General features: G+C 37.7%; 1 protein-coding gene across 1 annotated transcript in view; it reads left to right on the forward strand.

Moving 5' to 3' along the window:
* TLCD3A (TLC domain containing 3A) overlaps positions 1–22,254 on the forward strand; it is a 124,574-nt gene that overhangs the window by 97,998 nt on the left and 4,322 nt on the right. The window contains exon 4 of the mRNA XM_053704842.1: positions 15,293–15,388. Coding sequence (XP_053560817.1) covers positions 15,293–15,388 — 96 coding nt within the window. The remainder of the gene's footprint in view (positions 1–15,292; positions 15,389–22,254) is intronic.

Genomic DNA, 22,254 nt, shown 5'->3' on the forward strand with positions numbered 1-22,254 from the left:
TCAGCCGCGACTTTTCCATACCGCAGATCCCCTTACGTAAATTGCGTATCCTATCTTTTCAATGGGATTTTTCTAACTCCGGTATTTAGAGTCGTTTCTGAAGTGAGCGTTAGACATCTAACGACAAAACTCCAGGCGCAGGAAAAAAGTCAGTAGTTAAGAGCTTTCTGGGCTAACGCCGGTTTCTAAAGCTCTTAACTACTGTACTCTAAAGTACACTAACACCCATAAACTACCTATGTACCCCTAAACCGAGGTCCCCCCACATCGCCGACACTCTAAAAAATGTTTTAACCCCTAATCTGCCGACCGCCACCTACGTTATACTTATGTACCCCTAATCTGCTGCCCCTAACACCGCCGACCCCTATATTATATTTATTAACCCCTAATCTGCCCCCCTCAACGTCGCCTCCACCTGCCTACACTTATTAACCCCTAATCTGCCGACCGGACCTGAGCGCTACTATAAAAAAGTTATTAACCCCTAATCCGCCTCACTAACCCTATCATAAATAGTATTAACCCCTAATCTGCCCTCCCTAACATCGCCGACACCTAACTTCAATTATTAACCCCTAATCTGCCGACCGAATCTCGCCGCTATTCTAATAAATGTATTAACCCCTAAAGCTAAGTCTAACCCTAATACTAACACCCCCCTAAGTTAAATATAATTTAAATCTAACGAAATTAATTAACTCTTATTAAATAAATTATTCCTATTTAAAGCTAAATACTTACCTGTAAAATAAACCCTAATATAGCTACAATATAAATTATAAATATATTATAGCTATTTTAGGATTTATATTTATTTTACAGGTAACTTTGTATTTATTTTAACCAGGTACAATAGCTATTAAATAGTTAAGAACTATTTAATAGCTAAAATAGTTAAAATAATTACAAATTTACCTGTAAAAGAAATCCTAACCTAAGTTACAAATAAACCTAACACTAGACTATCAATAAATACATTAAATAAAATACCTACAATTACCTACAATTAACCTAACACTACACTATCAATAAATTAATTAAATACAATTGCTACAAATAAATACAATTAAAGGGACAGTCTACTCAAAACTAAACTTTCATGATTCAGATAGGGCATGCAATTTTAAACAACTTTCCAATTTACTTTTATCATCAAATTTGCTTTGTTCCCTTGGTGGTATTTTTGAAAAGTTAAACCTAGCTAGTCTCAAACTGATTTCTAAACAGTTGAAAACCGCCTCCTAGCTCAGAGCATTTTGAAAGTTTTTCACAGTTAGACTGTGCTAGTTCACATGTGTCATATAGATAACATTGTGCTCACTCCCGTGAAGTTATTTGGGAGTCTTCACTGATTGACTACACTGCATGTCTGTCAAAGGCACTTAGATAAGGAGGCTGTCTGCAAAGGCTTAGATACAAGGTAATCACAGAGGTAAAAAGTATATTAATATAACTGTGTTGGTTATGCAAAAATGGGGAATGGGTAATAAAAGAATTATCTATCTTTTCAAATAAGAACAATTTTGGTGTAGACTGTCCCTTTAAATAAACTAGCTAAAGTACAAAAAATAAAAAAGAACTAAGTTACAAAAAATAAAAAAATATTTACAAACATAAGAAAAATATTACAACAATTTTAAACTAATTACACCTACTCTAAGCCCCCTAATAAAATAACAAAGTCCCCCAAAATAAAAAAATGCCCTACCCTATTCTAAATTACTAAAGTTCAAAGCTCTTTTACCTTACCAGCCCTGAACAGGGCCCTTTGCGGGGCATGCCCCAAGAAATACAGCTCTTTTGCCTGTAAAAAAAAACATACAATACCCAAGCCCCCCAACATTACAACCCACCACCCACATACCCCTAATCTAACCCAAACCCCCCTTAAATAAACCTAACACTAAGCCCCTGAAGATCATCCTACCTTGTCTTCACCATACCAGGTTCACCGATCGGTCCAGAAGAGCTCCTCCGATGTCCTGATCCAAGCCCAAGCGGGGGGCTGAAGAGGTCCATGATCCGGCTGAAGTCTTCATCCAAGCGGGGCAGAAGAGGTCTTCCATCCGATTGAAGTCTTCATCCAAGCGGCATCCATCCGGAGCGAAGCGGCAGCATCCTGAAGACCTCCACCGCGGAACATCCATCCTGGCCGACGACTGAACGACGAATGACGGTTCCTTTAAATGACGTCATCCAAGATGGCGTCCCTCGAATTCCGATTGGCTGATAGGATTCTATCAGCCAATCGGAATTAAGGTAGGAATATTCTGATTGGCTGATGGAATCAGCCAATCAGAATCAAGTTCAATCCGATTGGCTGATCCAATCAGCCAATCAGATTGAGCTTGCATTCTATTGGCTGATCGGAACAGCCAATAGAATGCGAGCTCAATCTGATTGGCTGATCGGATCAGCCAATCGGATTGAACTTGATCGGAACAGCCAATAGAACAGCCAATAGAATACGAGCTCAATCTGATTGGCTGATCGGATCAGCCAATCGGATTGAACTTGATTCTGATTGGCTGATTCCATCAGCCAATCAGAATATTCCTACCTTAATTCTGATTGGCTGATAGAATCCTATCAGCCAATCGGAATTCGAGGGACGCCAACTTGGATGACGTCATTTAAAGGAACCATCATTCGTCGTTCAGTCGTCGGCCAGGATAGATGTTCTGCGGTGGAGGTCTTCAGGATGCTGCCGCTTCGCTCCGGATGGATGCCGCTTGGATGAAGACTTCAATCGGATGGAAGACCTCTTCTGCCCCGCTTGGATGAAGACTTCAGCCGGATCATGGACCTCTTCAGCCCACGCTTGGGCTTGGATCAGGACATCGGAGGAGCTCTTCTGGACCGATCGGTGAACCTGGTATGGTGAAGACAAGGTAGGATGATCTTCAGGGGCTTAGTGTTAGGTTTATTTAAGGGGGGTTTGGGTTAGATTAGGGGTATGTGGGTGGTGGGTTGTAATGTTGGGGGGCTTGGGTATTGTATGTTTTTTTTTACAGGCAAAAGAGCTGTATTTCTTGGGGCATGCCCCGCAAAGGGCCCTGTTCAGGGCTGGTAAGGTAAAAGAGCTTTAAACTTTAGTAATTTAGAATAGGGTAGGGCATTTTTTTATTTTGGGGGGCTTTGTTATTTTATTAGGGGGCTTAGAGTAGGTGTAATTAGTTTAAAATTGTTGTAATATTTTTCTTATGTTTATAAATATTTTTTTATTTTTTGTAACTTAGTTCTTTTTTAGTTTTTGTACTTTAGCTAGTTTATTTAATTGTATTTATTTGTAGCAATTGTATTTAATTAATTTATTGATAGTGTAGTGTTAGGTTAATTGTAGGTAGTTTATTTAATGTATTTATTGATAGTCTAGTGTTAGGTTTATTTGTAACTTAGGTTAGGATTTCTTTTACAGGTAAATTTGTAATTATTTTAACTATTTTAGCTATTAAATAGTTCTTAACTATTTAATAGCTATTGTACCTGGTTAAAATAAATACAAAGTTACCTGTAAAATAAATATAAATCCTAAAATAGCTATAATATAATTATAATTTATATTGTAGCTATATTAGGATTTATTTTACAGGTAAGTATTTAGCTTTAAATAGGAATAATTTATTTAATAAGAGTTAATTAATTTCGTTAGATTTAAATTATATTTAATTTAGGGGGGTGTTAGTGTTAGGGTTAGACTTAGCTTTAGGGGTTAATACATTTATTAGAATAGCGGTGAGCTCCAGTCGGCAGATTAGGGGTTAATGTTTGAAGTTAGGTGTCGGCGATGTTAGGGAGGGCAGATTAGGGGTTAATACTATTTATGATAGGGTTAGTGAGGCGGATTAGGGGTTAATAACTTTATTATAGTAGCGCTCAGGTCCGGTCGGCAGATTAGGGGTAATAAGTGTAGGCAGGTGGAGGCGACGTTGTGGGGGGCAGATTAAGGGTTAATAAATATAATATAGGGGTCGGCGATGTTAGGGCAGCAGATTAGGGGTACATAGGGATAATGTAAGTAGCGGCGGTTTACGGAGCGGCAGATTAGGGGTTAATAATAATATGCAGGGGTCAGCGATAGCGGGGGCGGCAGAATAGGGGTTAATAAGTGTAAGGTTAGGGGTGTTTAGTCTCGGGGTACATGTTAGAGTGTTAAGTGCAGACGTAGGAAGGGTTACCGCATAGCAAACAATGGGGCTGCGTTAAGAGCTAAACGCTGCTTTTTTGCAGGTGTTAGGTTTTTTTTCAGCTCAAACAGCCCCATTGTTTCCTATGGGGGAATCGTGCACGAGCACGTTTTTGAGGCTGGCCGCGTCCGTAAGCAACTCTGGTATCGAGAGTTGAAGCTGCGTTAAAAATGCTCTACGCTCCTTTTTTGGAGACTAACGCAGCCTTTATGTGGACTCTCAATACCAGAGTTATTTTTATGGTGCGAAATAAAGAAAAAGGACCTAGGAGCGCCAAATAAAGGCAGAGGAAATTAAATAAATTCTATAAATTATGCCACCAACTGTTAGTATAGAGTTCTATGTATCATAAAGGATAACAAGTAAATGGGTGGATAAATAACGCTATTATATATACAAAAGGCTGACATCAATATCCCTATTGATATCTATACAAATATAAATTATGTATAAAAATACAAATGTGAAACTATTTGTATATAAATATAAATGTAAAACAATTTATTACAAATAACAACTAAATAGTTAAAATCATGGATCCATGTTACAGTACATATAGATTATATAAAACACAATAATAAAAAGATATAAAACAGATATGTATAAAATGCAGATTGAAATAAATGTAGCTGGAATTGGGTACAATAATGTGCAAATTTGCATAAGAAATACTCCAAATATAAGGTGTCTAACTGTGATGACAAAAAATGAAAAAGAAGGGGGGCCCCTCAAAAAACAAACGAGTGGAAGTGATCCAAAAAATGTGTAAAATTGTCCATACAAAAGTGTGAGAAAAAATGAAAAAATGGAAAAAATGAATGTGAATACGTGTCCGTGAAAAAAAGGTCAATATGAAACAAAGTCAGTGATATAAGGTTCCAAAATGAAAATGTGTGTGTGTGGATGAATCTTCCTTGAGTCTCCTCAGATGAAGGTTCCAAATAATATGAATATGGTGGGTAGAGGGATGTCCGGTAAAACCTGGAGTGTGATCCCTATATCCAACCTGTAAAAGAAATACACAATAGTGCAATATTGCTGACAAATAACATGTATTAAAGGATAAAAGCTCACCAATTCTGCCAACGCGTTTCGGCCCAAAACTGGGCCTTTTTCAAGACTATAGGTGGTGTGTGATGGTGGCTCTATTTAAGAATATTACTGACCAATCACTAATGTCAGTGTTTTGGCGCTTGTTTTTGGCGCCAAATATCAACCCGGAAGGAGATGTGGGTGTAAAATATTGAATAAGCCTACTAACGTTGCTGAATATGGTATTGTATAATGGATACCTAAAGGAATTATGTTTCGATCTCCATTGTTTGCGGTTAGTGATAATGAGATTGCTTTTAGCGTTTCTACTGTTCGATGTCACCGGAAGTGCCTAGAATGTACCTAGCTTAGGTTCTCTATCCGGTTCCGCTCTGTGTTTTAGTTCCGGTAGGTCTATGATCACTTCCGGTGTAGGTATTTGGCGGTACGGGTCACATGGCCTTATTTAGCGGGTATTTTTGTGAAATGGCCAATTACAAGAATTGTGTCATTATTTCACAAGAAGTATATGATGAAATATCGGAAAGGGTCTGAAAGTTTTAGTATATAATACTACTCAATGGCACATGGGAATACAAAATCAAATACAAAAATCAAATAGTTGTCCATAAAATCAAAAAAGACTATGGTAAAAAGACGCTGGTACATGTTTATGAGAAAATAAACTTAAAGATTCTCATGATTTGAAACACAAGGTAAATAACAATAAAAAATAATTCAAAAATACAAAAAATACAACTAATAATAAAAATGTGTGAAACATCGGCATAAATATTATTTTGGATGCTCATAACGCTCAAGTTAACGTTTAAAAGGGGTTGTAAAATATATAAGATATATAAAATTCATAAAATTCCTTAAGGAAGTGGGATAAAAATATATAATAGAGCAATGCAATATGTTAAGAGACTGTTCCATAAATGTGGAAAATAAGAAGTGTATTCCTAAAAGTCCCTCACATGGTGTAAATAAATTAAAATACAATTATTTTGGGGACTGGCTAAAAGGATTAGATTGCATAGAGACATTGTGGGAAAGAGTCGAGATTCTGGATTTATGTAAGTGGAGATAGAGTCAGAACTATTGCACCTACGGGATGTCTGTCCGTATTTAATAAATTCCTTGGGAGAATCAGAGATAACTGTACATCTAGCTAGTATGAAAATACATGCTATGTGGTTATGTGTTCCCCCAAATAAACTATTTCTCAGAATTCTTCATTTTAGGCTTAATAGGTGTGACAGATCTTCCCTGTTGTTTAAACCCCTAGGGTATAGGCAGTCCATATTAAAAATCCATCTGGACTCTGATATTAATAGTCCTTTTTCTGAATCTTCACCCCTCCAGTTGGGTGTGACTAATTGGATGCCGATATAGCTAAAATCTTTTTGTTTGGCCTGATGTTTAGTTAAAAAATGTCTATATAGTGCTGTTTCGGTGTTTTTGTGTTTGATCTTTAATAAGTGCTCCCTGATCCGGTCTTTCAGGGTTCTGGATGTTTGTCCTATATATTGGAAACCGCAACTGCACCATATCATATAGATTACTCCTTTACTGCTACATTTTATAAAGTCCTTGATTTTGTATTTGACCTTCGTATTAAACGAGGTAAATTCTTTTGTTTTCACTCCCCTCTGACAGGCCTTACAGCTAACACATGGGTAAAAGCCTTTAACTTCTCTACCATACACATCTCTTGTGTTGGTCATCGTGTTTCTGGGTATGCTTGGAGAGAGTCTGTTTTTCAGGTTATTTGTCTTTCTGTATATAAATATTGGGCGGGGTGTTAATTTATCCCCAATAATATCATCATTTCTTAGTAGTGGCCAGTGTTTCTCTACAATCTTCTCCACAATATGCCTGTTTTCGCTGTATTCCATAATAAAAGGGATGTTTAATTGGTCTCCATCTAGACTATTGTAGACTTTTTTTGGTTTGTATGATAGGAGATCCTTCCTATTTCTCTGTCTCACTTCTTCTATGTCGTCTTCGAGGGCTCCTTCTTCGTATCCCCGTTCCAGGAATTTATTTTTCAAGATGAGAACTTGCTCTTCCCATTTCTTGGGGTCTGAGCAATTTTTCTTTAGTCTCAACATTTGTCCTTTCGGTATGTTGGACTTCCATCTCTTAAGGTGACAGCTGTCTTTGTGAATGTAGTTGTTACAGTCTACTTCTTTGAAGAATGTAGACGTTTCCAATTTGCCGTTCTTAATCTCAATCTTTAGGTCTAAGTATGTGATCTCATGTTTACTGTATTCATGGGTAAACCTAAGATTATGCATATTGGTATTCATTATTTGGATGGTGTACTCTAAATAATCTATTGAGCCTTTCCAAATCATAATGATGTCATCAATGTATCTGTTATAGAGGACCAGGTCCGCGCTCGCTGGGCATGAGTCCCAGAAGATACGTTCCCAGTGACCCATGTACAAATTCGCATAACTGGGCGCGAACCTGGTCCCCATAGCTGTCCCACATACTTGTCTATAATAGATTCCTCTATTGTTGAAATAGTTGTGGGTTAAGATGTATTGTATCCCATCAATGATGAAATCTTTCTGTAATTCTGGTAGCTCCGGATCTTTATCGAGAAAAAAGTTGACTGCCTCTATACCACCTTTGTGCGGTATACAGGTGTACAGGGAGGTAACATCACATGTTACTAGTGTGTAGTTTTCTTCCCACTCTATGCCTTCCAGAATGTTAATTATTTGGGTGGAGTCTCTCACATATGAAGGTAGCTGTACCACATATTTCTGTAATTGTCTATCCACGTACTCGGATAAATTACTGGACAGACCGCCAATGCCCGATATAATCGGTCGGCCTGGCGGTTTCGTAAGTGATTTGTGGACTTTAGGGAGATAGTAAAACACCGGTGTAATAGGGTGTTTGATGTTCATATATCGGAATTCTTTGTCGTTCAGTATTCCTTGCCCCTTTCAAAATTTCGTCCATTTCTTTCTTGAAATCATCTATGGGATTCCCTTTAAGTATTTTGTATGTTTGTCTGTCTGACAAAATTCTGTCGCACTCTTGGTCATAATCCACCTTGTTGAGGATAACAATTCCCCCACCTTTATCCGCAGGTTTAATGACGAGGTCATGGTTATTTTCGAGGGTTTTGATGGTGTTGAATTGTTCCTTCGAGAGGTTGTGCTTGTGTTTGTTCAATCTGCTTTGTTTCAGGTCTCTGATCTCATTACATACTACCGTGTCAAAGGTCTCGATAGCGTTACCTTTGCTGGTAACCGGAAAAAAGGAAGATTTTGGTTTTAGGTCTGTATGCCGGTAGATCCCTTCGTTCATCGTTGTATTGTTTTGATATGATCTGCTTTGCACGGACATGTGCATTTCCAGTGGAGACTTCATAAAATGTCTCTTTAATGTCAGTTTTCTGACAAATTCCTTGGCATTTACAAATGTATCGAATTTGTTCAGGCCCTTGGAAGGGGCAAAAGATAGCCCATAACTCAGTACTGATGATTCTTTTTCTGTCAGTTCTTTCGAACTCAGATTGAATATTCCTTTATTCGGGGGATTGGCAATATTAGTCGGAGGGGTTATTCTTTTATTTATTTTTCTTCCCCCTCTCTTGCCTCTGTGAGTAATCTTTTTTCTGTGGGAGTTTGAAATTCTTCTGGACAGGAATTTTTTCTTTTGGTTGAGGTTCTCTCCAGTTCTTTGGTTGTTTGTAGTGGTTTCCCTAAAAAAGAATGCCCTGATGTGGAAGCTCTGTATTGTTCATTCCTATCATGGATAGGGGTGTTCTGGTTTGTATATCGTTCCCTTTGTTCATTGGGGGGCTTTACTTTAGGTGCATCTAGGTTCCTTTTGGACTCTGATTGGTTGTTATAGTTATGTGCATTACGATGTTGGGGGTAATTGGGTGGGTGATCCCAATACCCTCTTCTATCATTATGATCGTAATGTCTCTGTTGTCTATCTGGTCTCCAATTGCTATATTGCTCTCTTTCATAGTTATCATTATACCATCTATTTTCTCTTGTTTGACGGTTGTGATAAGTGGGTTCTTGTCTTCTATCATTATAGTGAGATGTACCCATAGTGTTGAACCCCCTATTGACAAATTGTCCATCTCTGGCCATCTTGTTATGATATTGTCCCCTATTGGAACCGTCAAACAAGAGAAAATTTTATGAAGTCTCCACTGGAAATGCACATGTCCGTGCAAAGCAGATCGTATCAAAACAATACAACGATGAACGAAGGGATCTACCGGCATACAGACCTAAAACCAAAATCTTCCTTTTTTCCGGTTACCAGCAAAGGTAACGCTATCGAGACCTTTGACACGGTAGTATGTAATGAGATCAGAGACCTGAAACAAAGCAGATTGAACAAACACAAGCACAACCTCTCGAAGGAACAATTCAACACCATCAAAACCCTCGAAAATAACCATGACCTCGTCATTAAACCTGCGGATAAAGGTGGGGGAATTGTTATCCTCAACAAGGTGGATTATGACCAAGAGTGCGACAGAATTTTGTCAGACAGACAAACATACAAAATACTTAAAGGATGATTTCAAGAAAGAAATGGACGAAATTTTGAAAGGGGCAAGGGAGATTGGAACACTGAACGACAAAGAATTCCGATATATGAACATCAAACACCTTATTACACCGGTGTTTTACTATCTCCCTAAAGTCCACAAATCACTTACGAAACCGCCAGGCCGACCGATTATATCGGGCATTGGCGGTCTGTCCAGTAATTTGTCCGAGTACGTTGATAGACAATTACAGAAATATGTGGTACAGCTACCTTCATATGTGAGAGACTCCACCCAAATAATTAACATTCTGGAAGGCATAGAGTGGGAAGAAAACTACACACTAGTAACATGTGATGTTACCTCCCTGTATACCGCACAAAGGTGGTATAGAGGCAGTCAACTTTTTTCTCGATAAAGATCCGGAGCTACCAGAATTACAGAAAGATTTCATCATTGATGGGATACAATACATCTTAACCCACAACTATTTCAACAATAGAGGAATCTATTATAGACAAGTATGTGGGACAGCTATGGGGACCAGGTTCGCGCCCAGTTATGCGAATTTGTACATGGGTCACTGGGAACGTATCTTCTGGGACTCATGCCCAGCGAGCGCGGACCTGGTCCTCTATAACAGATACATTGATGACATCATTATGATTTGGAAAGGCTCAATAGATGATTTAGAGTACACCATCCAAATAATGAATACCAATATGCATAATCTTAGGTTTACCCATGAATACAGTAAACATGAGATCACATACTTAGACCTAAAGATTGAGATTAAGAACGGCAAATTGGAAACGTCTACATTCTTCAAAGAAGTAGACTGTAACAACTACATTCACAAAGACAGCTGTCACCTTAAGAGATGGAAGTCCAACATACCGAAAGGACAAATGTTGAGACTAAAGAAAAATTGCTCAGACCCCAAGAAATGGGAAGAGCAAGTTCTCATCTTGAAAAATAAATTCCTGGAACGGGGATACGAAGAAGGAGCCCTCGAAGACGACATAGAAGAAGTGAGACAGAGAAATAGGAAGGATCTCCTATCATACAAACCAAAAAAAGTCTACAATAGTCTAGATGGAGACCAATTAAACATCCCTTTTATTATGGAATACAGCGAAAACAGGCATATTGTGGAGAAGATTGTAGAGAAACACTGGCCACTACTAAGAAATGATGATATTATTGGGGATAAATTAACACCCCGCCCAATATTTATATACAGAAAGACAAATAACCTGAAAAACAGACTCTCTCCAAGCATACCCAGAAACACGATGACCAACACAAGAGATGTGTATGGTAGAGAAGTTAAAGGCTTTTACCCATGTGTTAGCTGTAAGGCCTGTCAGAGGGGAGTGAAAACAAAAGAATTTACCTCGTTTAATACGAAGGCCAAATACAAAATCAAGGACTTTATAAAATGTAGCAGTAAAGGAGTAATCTATATGATATGGTGCAGTTGCGGTTTCCAATATATAGGACAAACATCCAGAACCCTGAAAGACCGGATCAGGGAGCACTTATTAAAGATCAAACACAAAAACACCGAAACAGCACTATATAGACATTTTTTAACTAAACATCAGGCCAAACAAAAAGATTTTAGCTATATCGGCATCCAATTATTCACACCCAACTGGAGGGGTGGAGATTCAGAAAAAGGACTATTAATATCAGAGTCCAGATGGATTTTTAATATGGACTGCCTATACCCTAGGGGTTTAAACAACAGGGAAGATCTGTCACACCTATTAAGCCTAAAATGAAGAATTCTGAGAAATAGTTTATTTGGGGGAACACATAACCACATAGCATGTATTTTCATACTAGCTAGATGTACAGTTATCTCTGATTCTCCCAAGGAATTTATTAAATACGGACAGACATCCTGTAGGTGCAATAGTTCTGACTCTATCTCCACTTACATAAATCCAGAATCTCGACTCTTTCCCACAATGTCTCTATGCAATCTAATCCTTTTAGCCAGTCCCCAAAATAATTGTATTTTAATTTATTTACACCATGTGAGGGACTTTTAGGAATACACTTCTTATTTTCCACATTTATGGAACAGTCTCTTAACATATTGCATTGCTCTATTATATATTTTTATCCCACTTCCTTAAGGAATTTTATGAATTTTATATATCTTATATATTTTACAACCCCTTTTAAACGTTAACTTGAGCGTTATGAGCATCCAAAATAATATTTATGCCGATGTTTCACACATTTTTATTATCATTTTTTATTATTAGTTGTATTTTTTGTATTTTTGAATTATTTTTTATTGTTATTTACCTTGTGTTTCAAATCATGAGAATCTTTAAGTTTATTTTCTCATAAACATGTACCAGCGTCTTTTTACCATAGTCTTTTTTGATTTTATGGACAACTATTTGATTTTTGTATTTGATTTTGTATTCCCATGTGCCATTGAGTAGTATTATATACTAAAACTTTCAGACCCTTTCCGATATTTCATCATATACTTCTTGTGAAATAATGACACAATTCTTGTAATTGGCCATTTCACAAAAATACCCGCTAAATAAGGCCATGTGACCCATACCGCCAAATACCTACACCGGAAGTGATCATAGACCTACCGGAACTAAAACACAGAGCGGAACCGGATAGAGAACCTAAGCTAGGTACATTCTAGGCACTTCCGGTGACATCGAACAGTAGAAACGCTAAAAGCAATCTCATTATCACTAACCGCAAACAATGGAGATCGAAACATAATTCCTTTAGGTATCCATTATACAATACCATATTCAGCAACGTTAGTAGGCTTATTCAATATTTTACACCCACATCTCCTTCCGGGTTGATATTTGGCGCCAAAAACAAGCGCCAAAACACTGACATTAGTGATTGGTCAGTAATATTCTTAAATAGAGCCACCATCACACACCACCTATAGTCTTGAAAAAGGCCCAGTTTTGGGCCGAAACGCGTTGGAAGAATTGGTGAGCTTTTATCCTTTAATACATGTTATTTGTCAGCAATATTGCACTATTGTGTATTTCTTTTATAGGTTGGATATAGGGATCACACTCCAGGTTTTACCGGACATCCCTCTACCCACCATATTCATATTATTTGGAACCTTCATCTGAAGAGACTCAAGGAAGATTCATCCACACACACACATTTTCATTTTGGAACCTTATATCACTGACTTTGTTTCATATTGACCTTTTTTTCACGGACACGTATTCACATTCATTTTTTCCATTTTTTCTCACACTTTTGTATGGACAATTTTACACATTTTTTGGATCACTTCCACTCGTTTGTTTTTTGAGGGGCCCCCCTTCTTTTTCATTTTTTGTCATCACAGTTAGACACCTTATATTTGGAGTATTTCTTATGCAAATTTGCACATTATTGTACCCAATTCCAGCTACATTTATTTCAATCTGCATTTTATACATATCTGTTTTATATCTTTTTATTATTGTGTTTTATATAATCTATATGTACTGTAACATGGATCCATGATTTTAACTATTTAGTTGTTATTTGTAATAAATTGTTTTACATTTATATTTATATACAAATAGTTTCACATTTGTATTTTTATACATAATTTATATTTGTATAGATATCAATAGGGATATTGGTGTCAGCCTTTTGTATATATAATAGCGTTATTTATCCACCCATTTACTTGTTATCCTTTATGATACATAGAACTCTATACTAACAGTCGGTGGCATAATTTATAGAATTTATTTAATTTCCTCTGCCTTTATTTGGCGCTCCTAGGTCCTTTTTCTTTATTTTAGATCCATTTTTAAGGGTTGGCTAGGTCCCCTTTTGCACCCAGGAGCCAGTAGGAACACTTATAAGCGCTGTGAGATATAGTATCTTGACATTATTTTTATGGTGCGGCCAGAAAAAAGCCGGCATTAGTTTTTCGGGTCGTTACCGACAAAACTCCAAATCTAGCGGCTTGACTTATAAGGTTTAAATAAATGATGATGACCAGAAAGGTCTACTAGTATGTGCTGAATGTACAAAATGCCTCTCTTCACACTGTATGAGTCTATTGATCATCATGTGCTGTGATCGGCATAGACCGTCAGGCGAGTGTACCTTTTGCTATTTGATGACTATTTAAGCCTATGTCTACCTTGACACTGCCTTCAGCGTTTCTATTGTTCTCCTGGCATAGCAAACTTAGTCTGCTGATATCCGTATATAAATCATTGCAAATGCTTTTTTATCAGAGCCTCGGTAGTATAACACATTTTCCATTTAAGAATCTAATTTCCCAGTCATTGGTAAGTGATTTGCCATCAAATTTCTATCAGGCATCAATTTATTTACTGTACATGGGGAAAAAGCCCCTGTCTCTTAAAGACAGCTTACACATCATACACAGAATATCCCTCATGAAGAGTGGATAACTCCCTTTCAAGTGATGGCTTTTAATGCCATTTTATCAGATGCTTCACATAGGAATAGCAATAACCACTCTACTAGAAGACATTTAGGGTGCTCCAAGTTTTAAAAGGCCACATAAAGGACCAGTCAACACAGTAGATTTGCATAATCAACAAATGCAAGATAACAAGACAATTCAATAGCACTTAGTCTGAACTTCAAATGAATAGTAGATTTTTTTTTTCTGAAAATTTTATTATGTCTATTTCCACTCTCCCTGTACCAGGTGACAGCCATCAACCAATCACAAATGCATACACATACCATGTGACAGCCATCAGCCAATCACAAATGCATATATGCTTATTCTGTGAATTCTTACACATGCTCAGTAGGAGCTGGTGACTCAAAAAGTTTAAATATAAAAAGACTGCACTTTTTTTTAATGAAATAAATTGGAAAGTTGTTTAAAATTGCATGCTCTATCTGAATCATGAAAGTTTAATTTTGCTTGAGTGTCCCTTTAATTAAAGCTCTAAAGTCAGCTAATGACTTTCAAGTGATGGCTCACATACTCGGGTTGCTACCAGCCGACCACCTTAGCAACTTACAGTAGGGAAAGGGTATGAAATCTCTTATTTGAAAGCAATAATGTCTTTCATATGAGTGGTCCTGTACCAGTTCAGCTGCTAGATGACTGCATTGGTCTTATTTTGACACATCTAGCAACTGTAAAGAAGACTTTAACCCCCGCCTCACTAAAGGTATAGAATCCTAAATTTAAGGTGTTTTTAGATGTTAAATGTGGAAAGTGTGTGTCTGACATATGTATGAAATGACTCCCATGCTAGTGTTTACAATGTACATTATAGAAAATTAGACAAAAACAAATATTTTCCCCCATATTTTGGTGTTTCTGTAAACTATGGTTAGTTTTTAAGGCTGGTAATAAAAGAAACAAATCATCTGTGTGGGTAATAAACTGAAACATCACTGAAATTGATATTTATATGCAACATGTACAAACGACTAAAAATTGATATTAGCACAGAGTGATGGAATGACTCAATAAGTGAAGGGGTTTATATATTTATTTTCTGTTTTGCAGTTCGTTAGAGGAGACATTGGGGATTTCTATGTCGGTTGTCTATTTCTAGCAGAAACAAGCACTCCATTTCTTTGCCTTGGCAAAATTTTAATACAGGTATGTTTCAGTGATTTCAACTTGTAAGTATTGATGTCTTCATTTGTGTGTTGAATTAAAATAGACTCATTGTAATAAACTGTGGAGTAGATTCTAATATACTTGATGATGTTTTCGCACTGGTTAAATACATAGGTCTAGATAGCAAATGGAGCACAATAATATTAGCCTTTTTGTGTTTTGACATCGCTCAACCTCAGTCAATAGCGCTCCTATTTTTGTGTTCAAACGATAGTCTAGTGGACGCTAATATATGTGCATATGGGATATCACAGATGCACTAAATCCTTCCCATAATATACTTCTATGTGGGTGCACAGTAAAATTCATGGATATCACTCAAGCTGTAAATCCACTCAAGTTATGGACTTCTTGTAGTTCTATACTAGCTCCATAAGACGCACCTAGTTTTTAGAGGAAAAAAACAAGAAAAAAAATATTCTGAATCAAATGGTGTAGTAAACTATTTAATAAACTATAACAGAATAATAGAATCATCAGTGTCATTAACAAATTAAGAGAGACTTTAAGGTTTCGAGTACTCTTCTAGTCTGTGTACCCCAAGAATGACACCCACACTGACACACTCATACTGTGTGTGCCCGGCCGCTCCGGCCCCCTCAGAGTCAGAGAGACCCCCCAGGCCCCATCCTAGTAGAAATTCAAATACCCCTCCTCATAGAGCCCCCCATTCCAAGAAATGCCAGCTTCGGCCTCCGGACCTCTCCTCAGAGACCCCCATCAGTGCTGCCACAATTCCTACCTGCTCGGATGCTCCTCACTCGTCGACTGTCTTCTGGCGGGCTCACTCAGTCACCACCTCAGGTGGCTCAGATGGATGGATGGTGCTGCTGCTGCAGACAGTGTGTGAGCCTGTGTCACGACTCACGTGGAGATGTCAGGTGGCCGCGAGTCATCCCGCAAGGTTTCTCCCTCTCAGTCTCAGAGTGAGTGACGTCAGGACTCAGTCAGCCACTGGCAGCGACAGGCAGAGCAGCAGCTGCGCAAGGCAAGTGAGCTCCGCTTCGTCGCACTCCAGTCCTCCACTCTATGACTCTGAGTCTAACAACAGACCACCACGGTGCCAACATTAAAGTTAAAAGCAATAATAGCCGGGGCGGGCAGCCGGGCCAGCCAGGTCACTGTGCGGTGTCACTCAGTAATCTTGGAATTAGTAAAATAAGTTTAGTTGCAAGCAAGATCAAAGTTAAAAAAAATTAATAAAAATAATAAATTTAATTTTTTTTTTTTTATCATAGGCAGTCGGCACCACTCTCAGCGCCCCCCTGCTGGTGCGCCCTAAGGGTGCTGCCTATACTGCCTACTACAAAACGCACACAAATACATTTACATACATATATACACACATACATATATACACACATGTGCACACGTACACACACATACACCTTTGACCACTTCAAAATCCCACCCCTTGTCACATGCCATATCCTTTTAATTCTGCCACAAAACCTTTTATTTTGTTAGTAAGCCTTTGGTTCATTGAGTATTAAGTCTAAATATAACATAAAACCTTTATTTTCATAGCATTTTCATGTTTTTATTATGTCAGCGATAATGGTTTACTTTAGGTGTAGTAAAAAAGCACTACATTTTACAGCAGTATTTTAGATTGAGCGCAACACTCACCACTTTTAATACATGCGCAGTAAGCTCCCACTCTGCACTATCCATTAAAAGATTAGGGTGCTAAAGTTTTGCCCACATTAAGATGCTTTGCTTAAAATATTTAATCATCCACTTGTACTACCAGATAGTGCTTTATTCTTTGTGCAAGATAACGCACCCTGAGCCAACGATTGTGCTCCACTTATCATCTAGCCCATAGTTATCTAGCTTACAAAGTCAAAATGATGTTAGAACAGGTACTCTTTCCCCACACAGAAGATCTGTAGATTGTCTTGAGACTAAATTAAAGCCAGGTGAATTACAGGGACCAAAAAGTAATGGTTACTTATGGATGTGTGTTTGGCAGTTTTTCAAAGTCACGAATGGGGAAGATGGCGGCTGCAAGCAGCATTTGCCTATTTTCAGTGCAGGATTTCTTCATGTGAAAGTGTTGCACACTAAGATGTTGATTTGCACAGATTTTAGTGTGTTGCACTTTCACAAGAAGAAATCCTGCTCAGAAAATAGCTGAATTCCACTTGTAGCGCTATCTTCCCAATATGTGACCTCAAAAAACTGCCAAACGCACATCCCTAATGTTTATGTATAGATGTTATATTACAGCAGTTATGCAAAAGAAATGCAGAAACTGCAGTAAGGTGGGATTTGAGGCATTGCCTATACTTACAACCTCAGGATAGCTGCCCTATTACAGCAGTTATGCAAAAGAAATGCAGAGACTGCAGTAAGGTGGGATTTGAGGCATTGCCTATACTTACAACCTCAGGATAGCTGCCCTATGCACTTTGGCACTCCAGTGCCCCAGGCAGAGGGGGTTAGCAGTTTGTTGTGGAAAATTGCAATTTTTTTGTGATGTCTTATAAGACATATTATGGAGTAATATGCTTGTAGGCATTCTTGGAAACTTACCAAGGAACACAATATTATCATTCCCATTATTGTAGCTTGTATTTATGCATTCCTAAATCTGTTTTGAGTCACAAGTTAATATGTAGGGCCACAAGTTTTTAACCATGATTTCATAGTAGCATGCAAACATTAGTCCCTATTACTTATCCTTGCATATTTTTCTTTAAAGAGACAGTAAACATAGTTGTTAAAGGGACCGTAAACGTTATTCACGACTTAGAAAAAATTATATTTAGGAATGGGAGGACATTTTAGTCTAAAGTCTACAAATAAGGGGATGTTGACCAATAGGAAAATTATTTAATAAAGCATGTTTGGCTGAAATAGCTGAACGATATAAATTAACAGATCTATAAGCTAAACCAGATTCAAAAAGAGACGTTAAGAAATTAATAATATGACTTAAATCACTGAAAGGGGATCCAAGTTCCTAACCATGCACCAGCTAGACCACTTTGACCATGCATAAAAATTGGATTTTCGGGTGCCTGAAACCCAAGACTCTCACATGAGAGTCTTAGCTCCTTCAGAAAGTCCCTCGAGCGTGTAGGAATCACCGAAATTGACCAAGCGATGAGACGAAGGGAGTCTTGAAGGATGAGATCGTGAAAATCTCCTTCTGGATTGGTTAACAAATGTGGAAGATGAGGGAAAAGAATAGGAAGTTTGAATGACATTTCCAGAAGAGCAGGGTATCATGGTTGAGTCGGCCAAAGAGGGGTTATTAAAAGAAGAGAAATGTTGTCTCTGCGAACCACTGAAATTGTTCTCGAAATCATTGAAGGGGGGAAAAGCATAGGCCCCTTGAGGAGGCCAGAGCTGGAGAAAAGCATTGATTGCCACTGCTTCTGGGTCCGGTCTCCAACTGAAGTAGGGAAGAATTTGGAAATTCAGACGAGACGCAAAAAGATCGAGAATGAAGGGACCTCTGAGGTGAGATAGAGAAAGAAAAATATCTCTGTCGAGACTCCAATTGCTGGAATCCACCAGAGAGCCCCAATCCGCTGCTGTGTTTGAAAGACCTGGAATATACTCTGCTTTCACAGAGATGTTCCTGTCTAAACACAGATGAATGAACTCTTTGGTAATATTGGAAAGATCTCTGAACTTCGTACCCCCCAAGCGGTTTAGATATCGAACTGCAGAGATATTGTCCATGCAAAGTAAAATGGTAATTGGAGAAGAATTCCTCACAAAACTCTTGACAGTGAAAGAACCCGCTAGCAGTTCTAAACAATTTATATGGAACCGTTCCTCATTCAGAAACCATTTTCCTCCTGTGATGGAAGGACAGCAATGAGCACCCCAGCCGGACCTGCTGGCGTCTGATTCAATTACAAGGTCTGGAGAATTGCCAAAAATAGCTCTCCCGTTCCAAGCCTCCATATGAGAAAGCCACCAGGAAAGTTCCTCCTTGGCCTCTGGAGGAAGTTAAATTAAATGAGAATAAGAAAACTCTTTCTGTAAATGGCAGATTTTGAGACGTTGTAATTCTCGATAGTGAAGGGGAGGCGGAAATATAGCTTGAATAGAGGATGAAAGTAACCACACTATTCTGGCTATATTCCTGATAGGAATGAATTGAGCTCAGAGAGTATGAGATATTTCTTTCTTGATATTTTTTATTTTGTCTGGAGGTAAACTGAGAATGGCTTTGGAAGTATCTATGGTGAAACCCAGAAAGACCAGAGACTGAGTAGGAGTCAGGACAGATTTCTGTTTGTTTATTATAAAACCTCTTTCTCCAGAAGATGAATGGTAAGGGATAAATGATTTTGAAGAGAAATTAAATTCTGGTTCATAATCAGAATATTGTCTAGGTAAATAATTAGACTGACTCCTCTGAGTCTTAACCAGGCCATAACTGGTTTTAGTAATTTCGTAAAAATCCAAGGAGCTGAAGAAAGACCAAAAGGAAGACCAGTAAAACTCCACAATTGGTCTTTCCAGGAAAAAGTTAGAAATTTCCGATGCTCCGGAGCAATAGGAACGGTCAGATAAGCATCTGTCAAATCCAAACGAACCAACCAATTGTTTTCTCTGAGGCAATCTCTTAGCAATAAATTCCCTCCATCTTGAAATGATGATAAGAAACAAAAGCGTTTAGATCCCTTAAATTTATGACAGGGTGGAACTGACCGTTTTTCTTTTTTAAAAGAAGAAGATTGCTGAGGAAGAAATCCTGAGAAAAATTGACATTTTAGATGGCTTGTTTTTGAAAAAGAGTTGAAATTTCTGATTGAACCAGAATTTGATCTTCTTTTGAAAATTAAATGAGACAAGGTCTTAATATTTGAACGGGAGGAGAAGAAAATTCTATCAAAACACCTTGAACTATTTGAAGAATACAAGGATCTGAAGTTACTAGGCTCCAATTTTGAGCAAAAAGAGAGTCTGCCACCAAGATTTTTTGGGAAAGAAGGAAGGAAAGGGAAAACTTACTTGCAGGGGGGCGAGATCTTGTCCTGGATCGCTGACCCCTTTGGAACCACGGTCTGGAACGAGACGGGAAGAACTGGGAAGTAGAGGGATCTTGAAAAGATAGTTGGAAATGTTGCTGGAACTGTTGTTAGTATTGGAATTGAGGTCTTGATTGATAATTTATGCGGCCAGGAAAGCGACCCCTGCCTTTCCCTGCCCTGTCGGAAAAACTGTTTGGGTAAAAAATCTTGCGAACTGAAGTTCTTACCTTATTAAAATTTGAAAAAGTATTAATATAATTATTAAGATCTTTAAGAAAAATGTGTCCGAAAAGAAGACCATTAGAGTCAGAATCCAATTCGTTTACAGCATTGTCACAAATTTTTGGGTCTATTTTGTGTAGAATATTCTTTCTACGTTCAATAATCATAGCTGTGTTAGTATTCCCTATAAACAAAAGAATTCTTTGTACCCATTCTCTAACCAAAAAGGGGTCAAGAGAGGAATTTTCAATAACAGCCTGTTCAGAAATTTAAAAGAGTTTTGAAATAGGGCCAACAGAATCTAAAAGTTTATCTTGGCATGTTTTGCATGCCCTATCCATGCCTTTCTTTACCTTATAACAGGGGAACCTATACATTTTTAATAATTTTTGGATCAATTTCGGGAGTAATAAAGGCATTGTTGGGAAGAAGGGGACAAGGGCATTCAGCTCTCATTTTATTACGGGCATCTTTTTTGAGAGGATTTTTTAATTGTAAATCAATGAAAGAGGCTATGTCTAAAGAGGGGCACCATTTATAAGATCTGGGGCGATGTAAATCATCTGCACAAAATCTGGGATTACCAAGGCAGTCAAAAAAAATAGAATTTTCTTTTTTAGAAGATTTTGATTTTTTTAAAAGATTTCTTTATTTTTTTAGGCTTAGGGGCATCTGAGTCTGAAGACAAATAATCAGATAAATCCTCAAAATCAGAATTAGATGATAATACCACTTTCTTAGGTTTTTTAATAGTTAAAGTCTCAGTATTTTTTGATCCCATATGTAACCCCTTGGGATTAGGGGGAGGTTTTGCGGATGTTTTCCTTCCTTTATTGCCAGGAATTGAAGTGTCAGCAAGAGTCTGACGAGACTTAAAGTAATTTTTTACGAGCCAAAACAGAAACAGAGCAAGGTCTTTAACTTTAAAAAATAGTTTTAGGATTAGGCTGTTGAGATAGATTAGACATGTGAGACATCATTTTTCCCATAGTAGAATTATCAATCATCATTTGTACAGACTGTGCAGTTAAGGGTTCAATTGACTCAGTGGCTTGAGATATATTTATGAATAAAATAAATAAAATAAAAAGTTACAATAAGATCTTAAATAATGGCAGTCAAAATACAATAAATTTCCCCTCAGACCGTTTAATATAACAAGTCTGTAAGTAAATAGATAAGATAACGATTTGCCTCCACCTAGTGGTTATATAGCACTAGATATAATAAGGGCTTGGTGAAGAGACAAAATATACAAAAAAAAAGTATCTATCACCAGACACGGAGTAGATGTGAAAGCCAGTCGTTATGCAGAGGAATTTAACAACGTCAGAGGGCGGGAAAAGGAAGCGGGAAGAACAGAGAGAGAAAGTGACGTCTCAAGATGGCGGGCGGGCGGCCGCTCGAGACGGAGCCAACTGTCAGAAGAGAAGAAAAAAGGTGAAAAGGAAGGAGACGAAGGTCTAAGTTTAAAAATATACACAGAAAAAGACGGGTAGCGTGGCGGCAGATACTGTTAACAAGAATAAGCAATATAAACCCAGAAAAATAAAACCTGGAAATTTATATAAAATAATAAAACAGAATGAGAAAAAAAACAGAAATAATAAAACGGAAGTAAAG

Source organism: Bombina bombina, chromosome 3, assembly GCF_027579735.1.
Source record: "Bombina bombina isolate aBomBom1 chromosome 3, aBomBom1.pri, whole genome shotgun sequence".
NCBI lineage: Eukaryota > Metazoa > Chordata > Amphibia > Anura > Bombinatoridae > Bombina > Bombina bombina.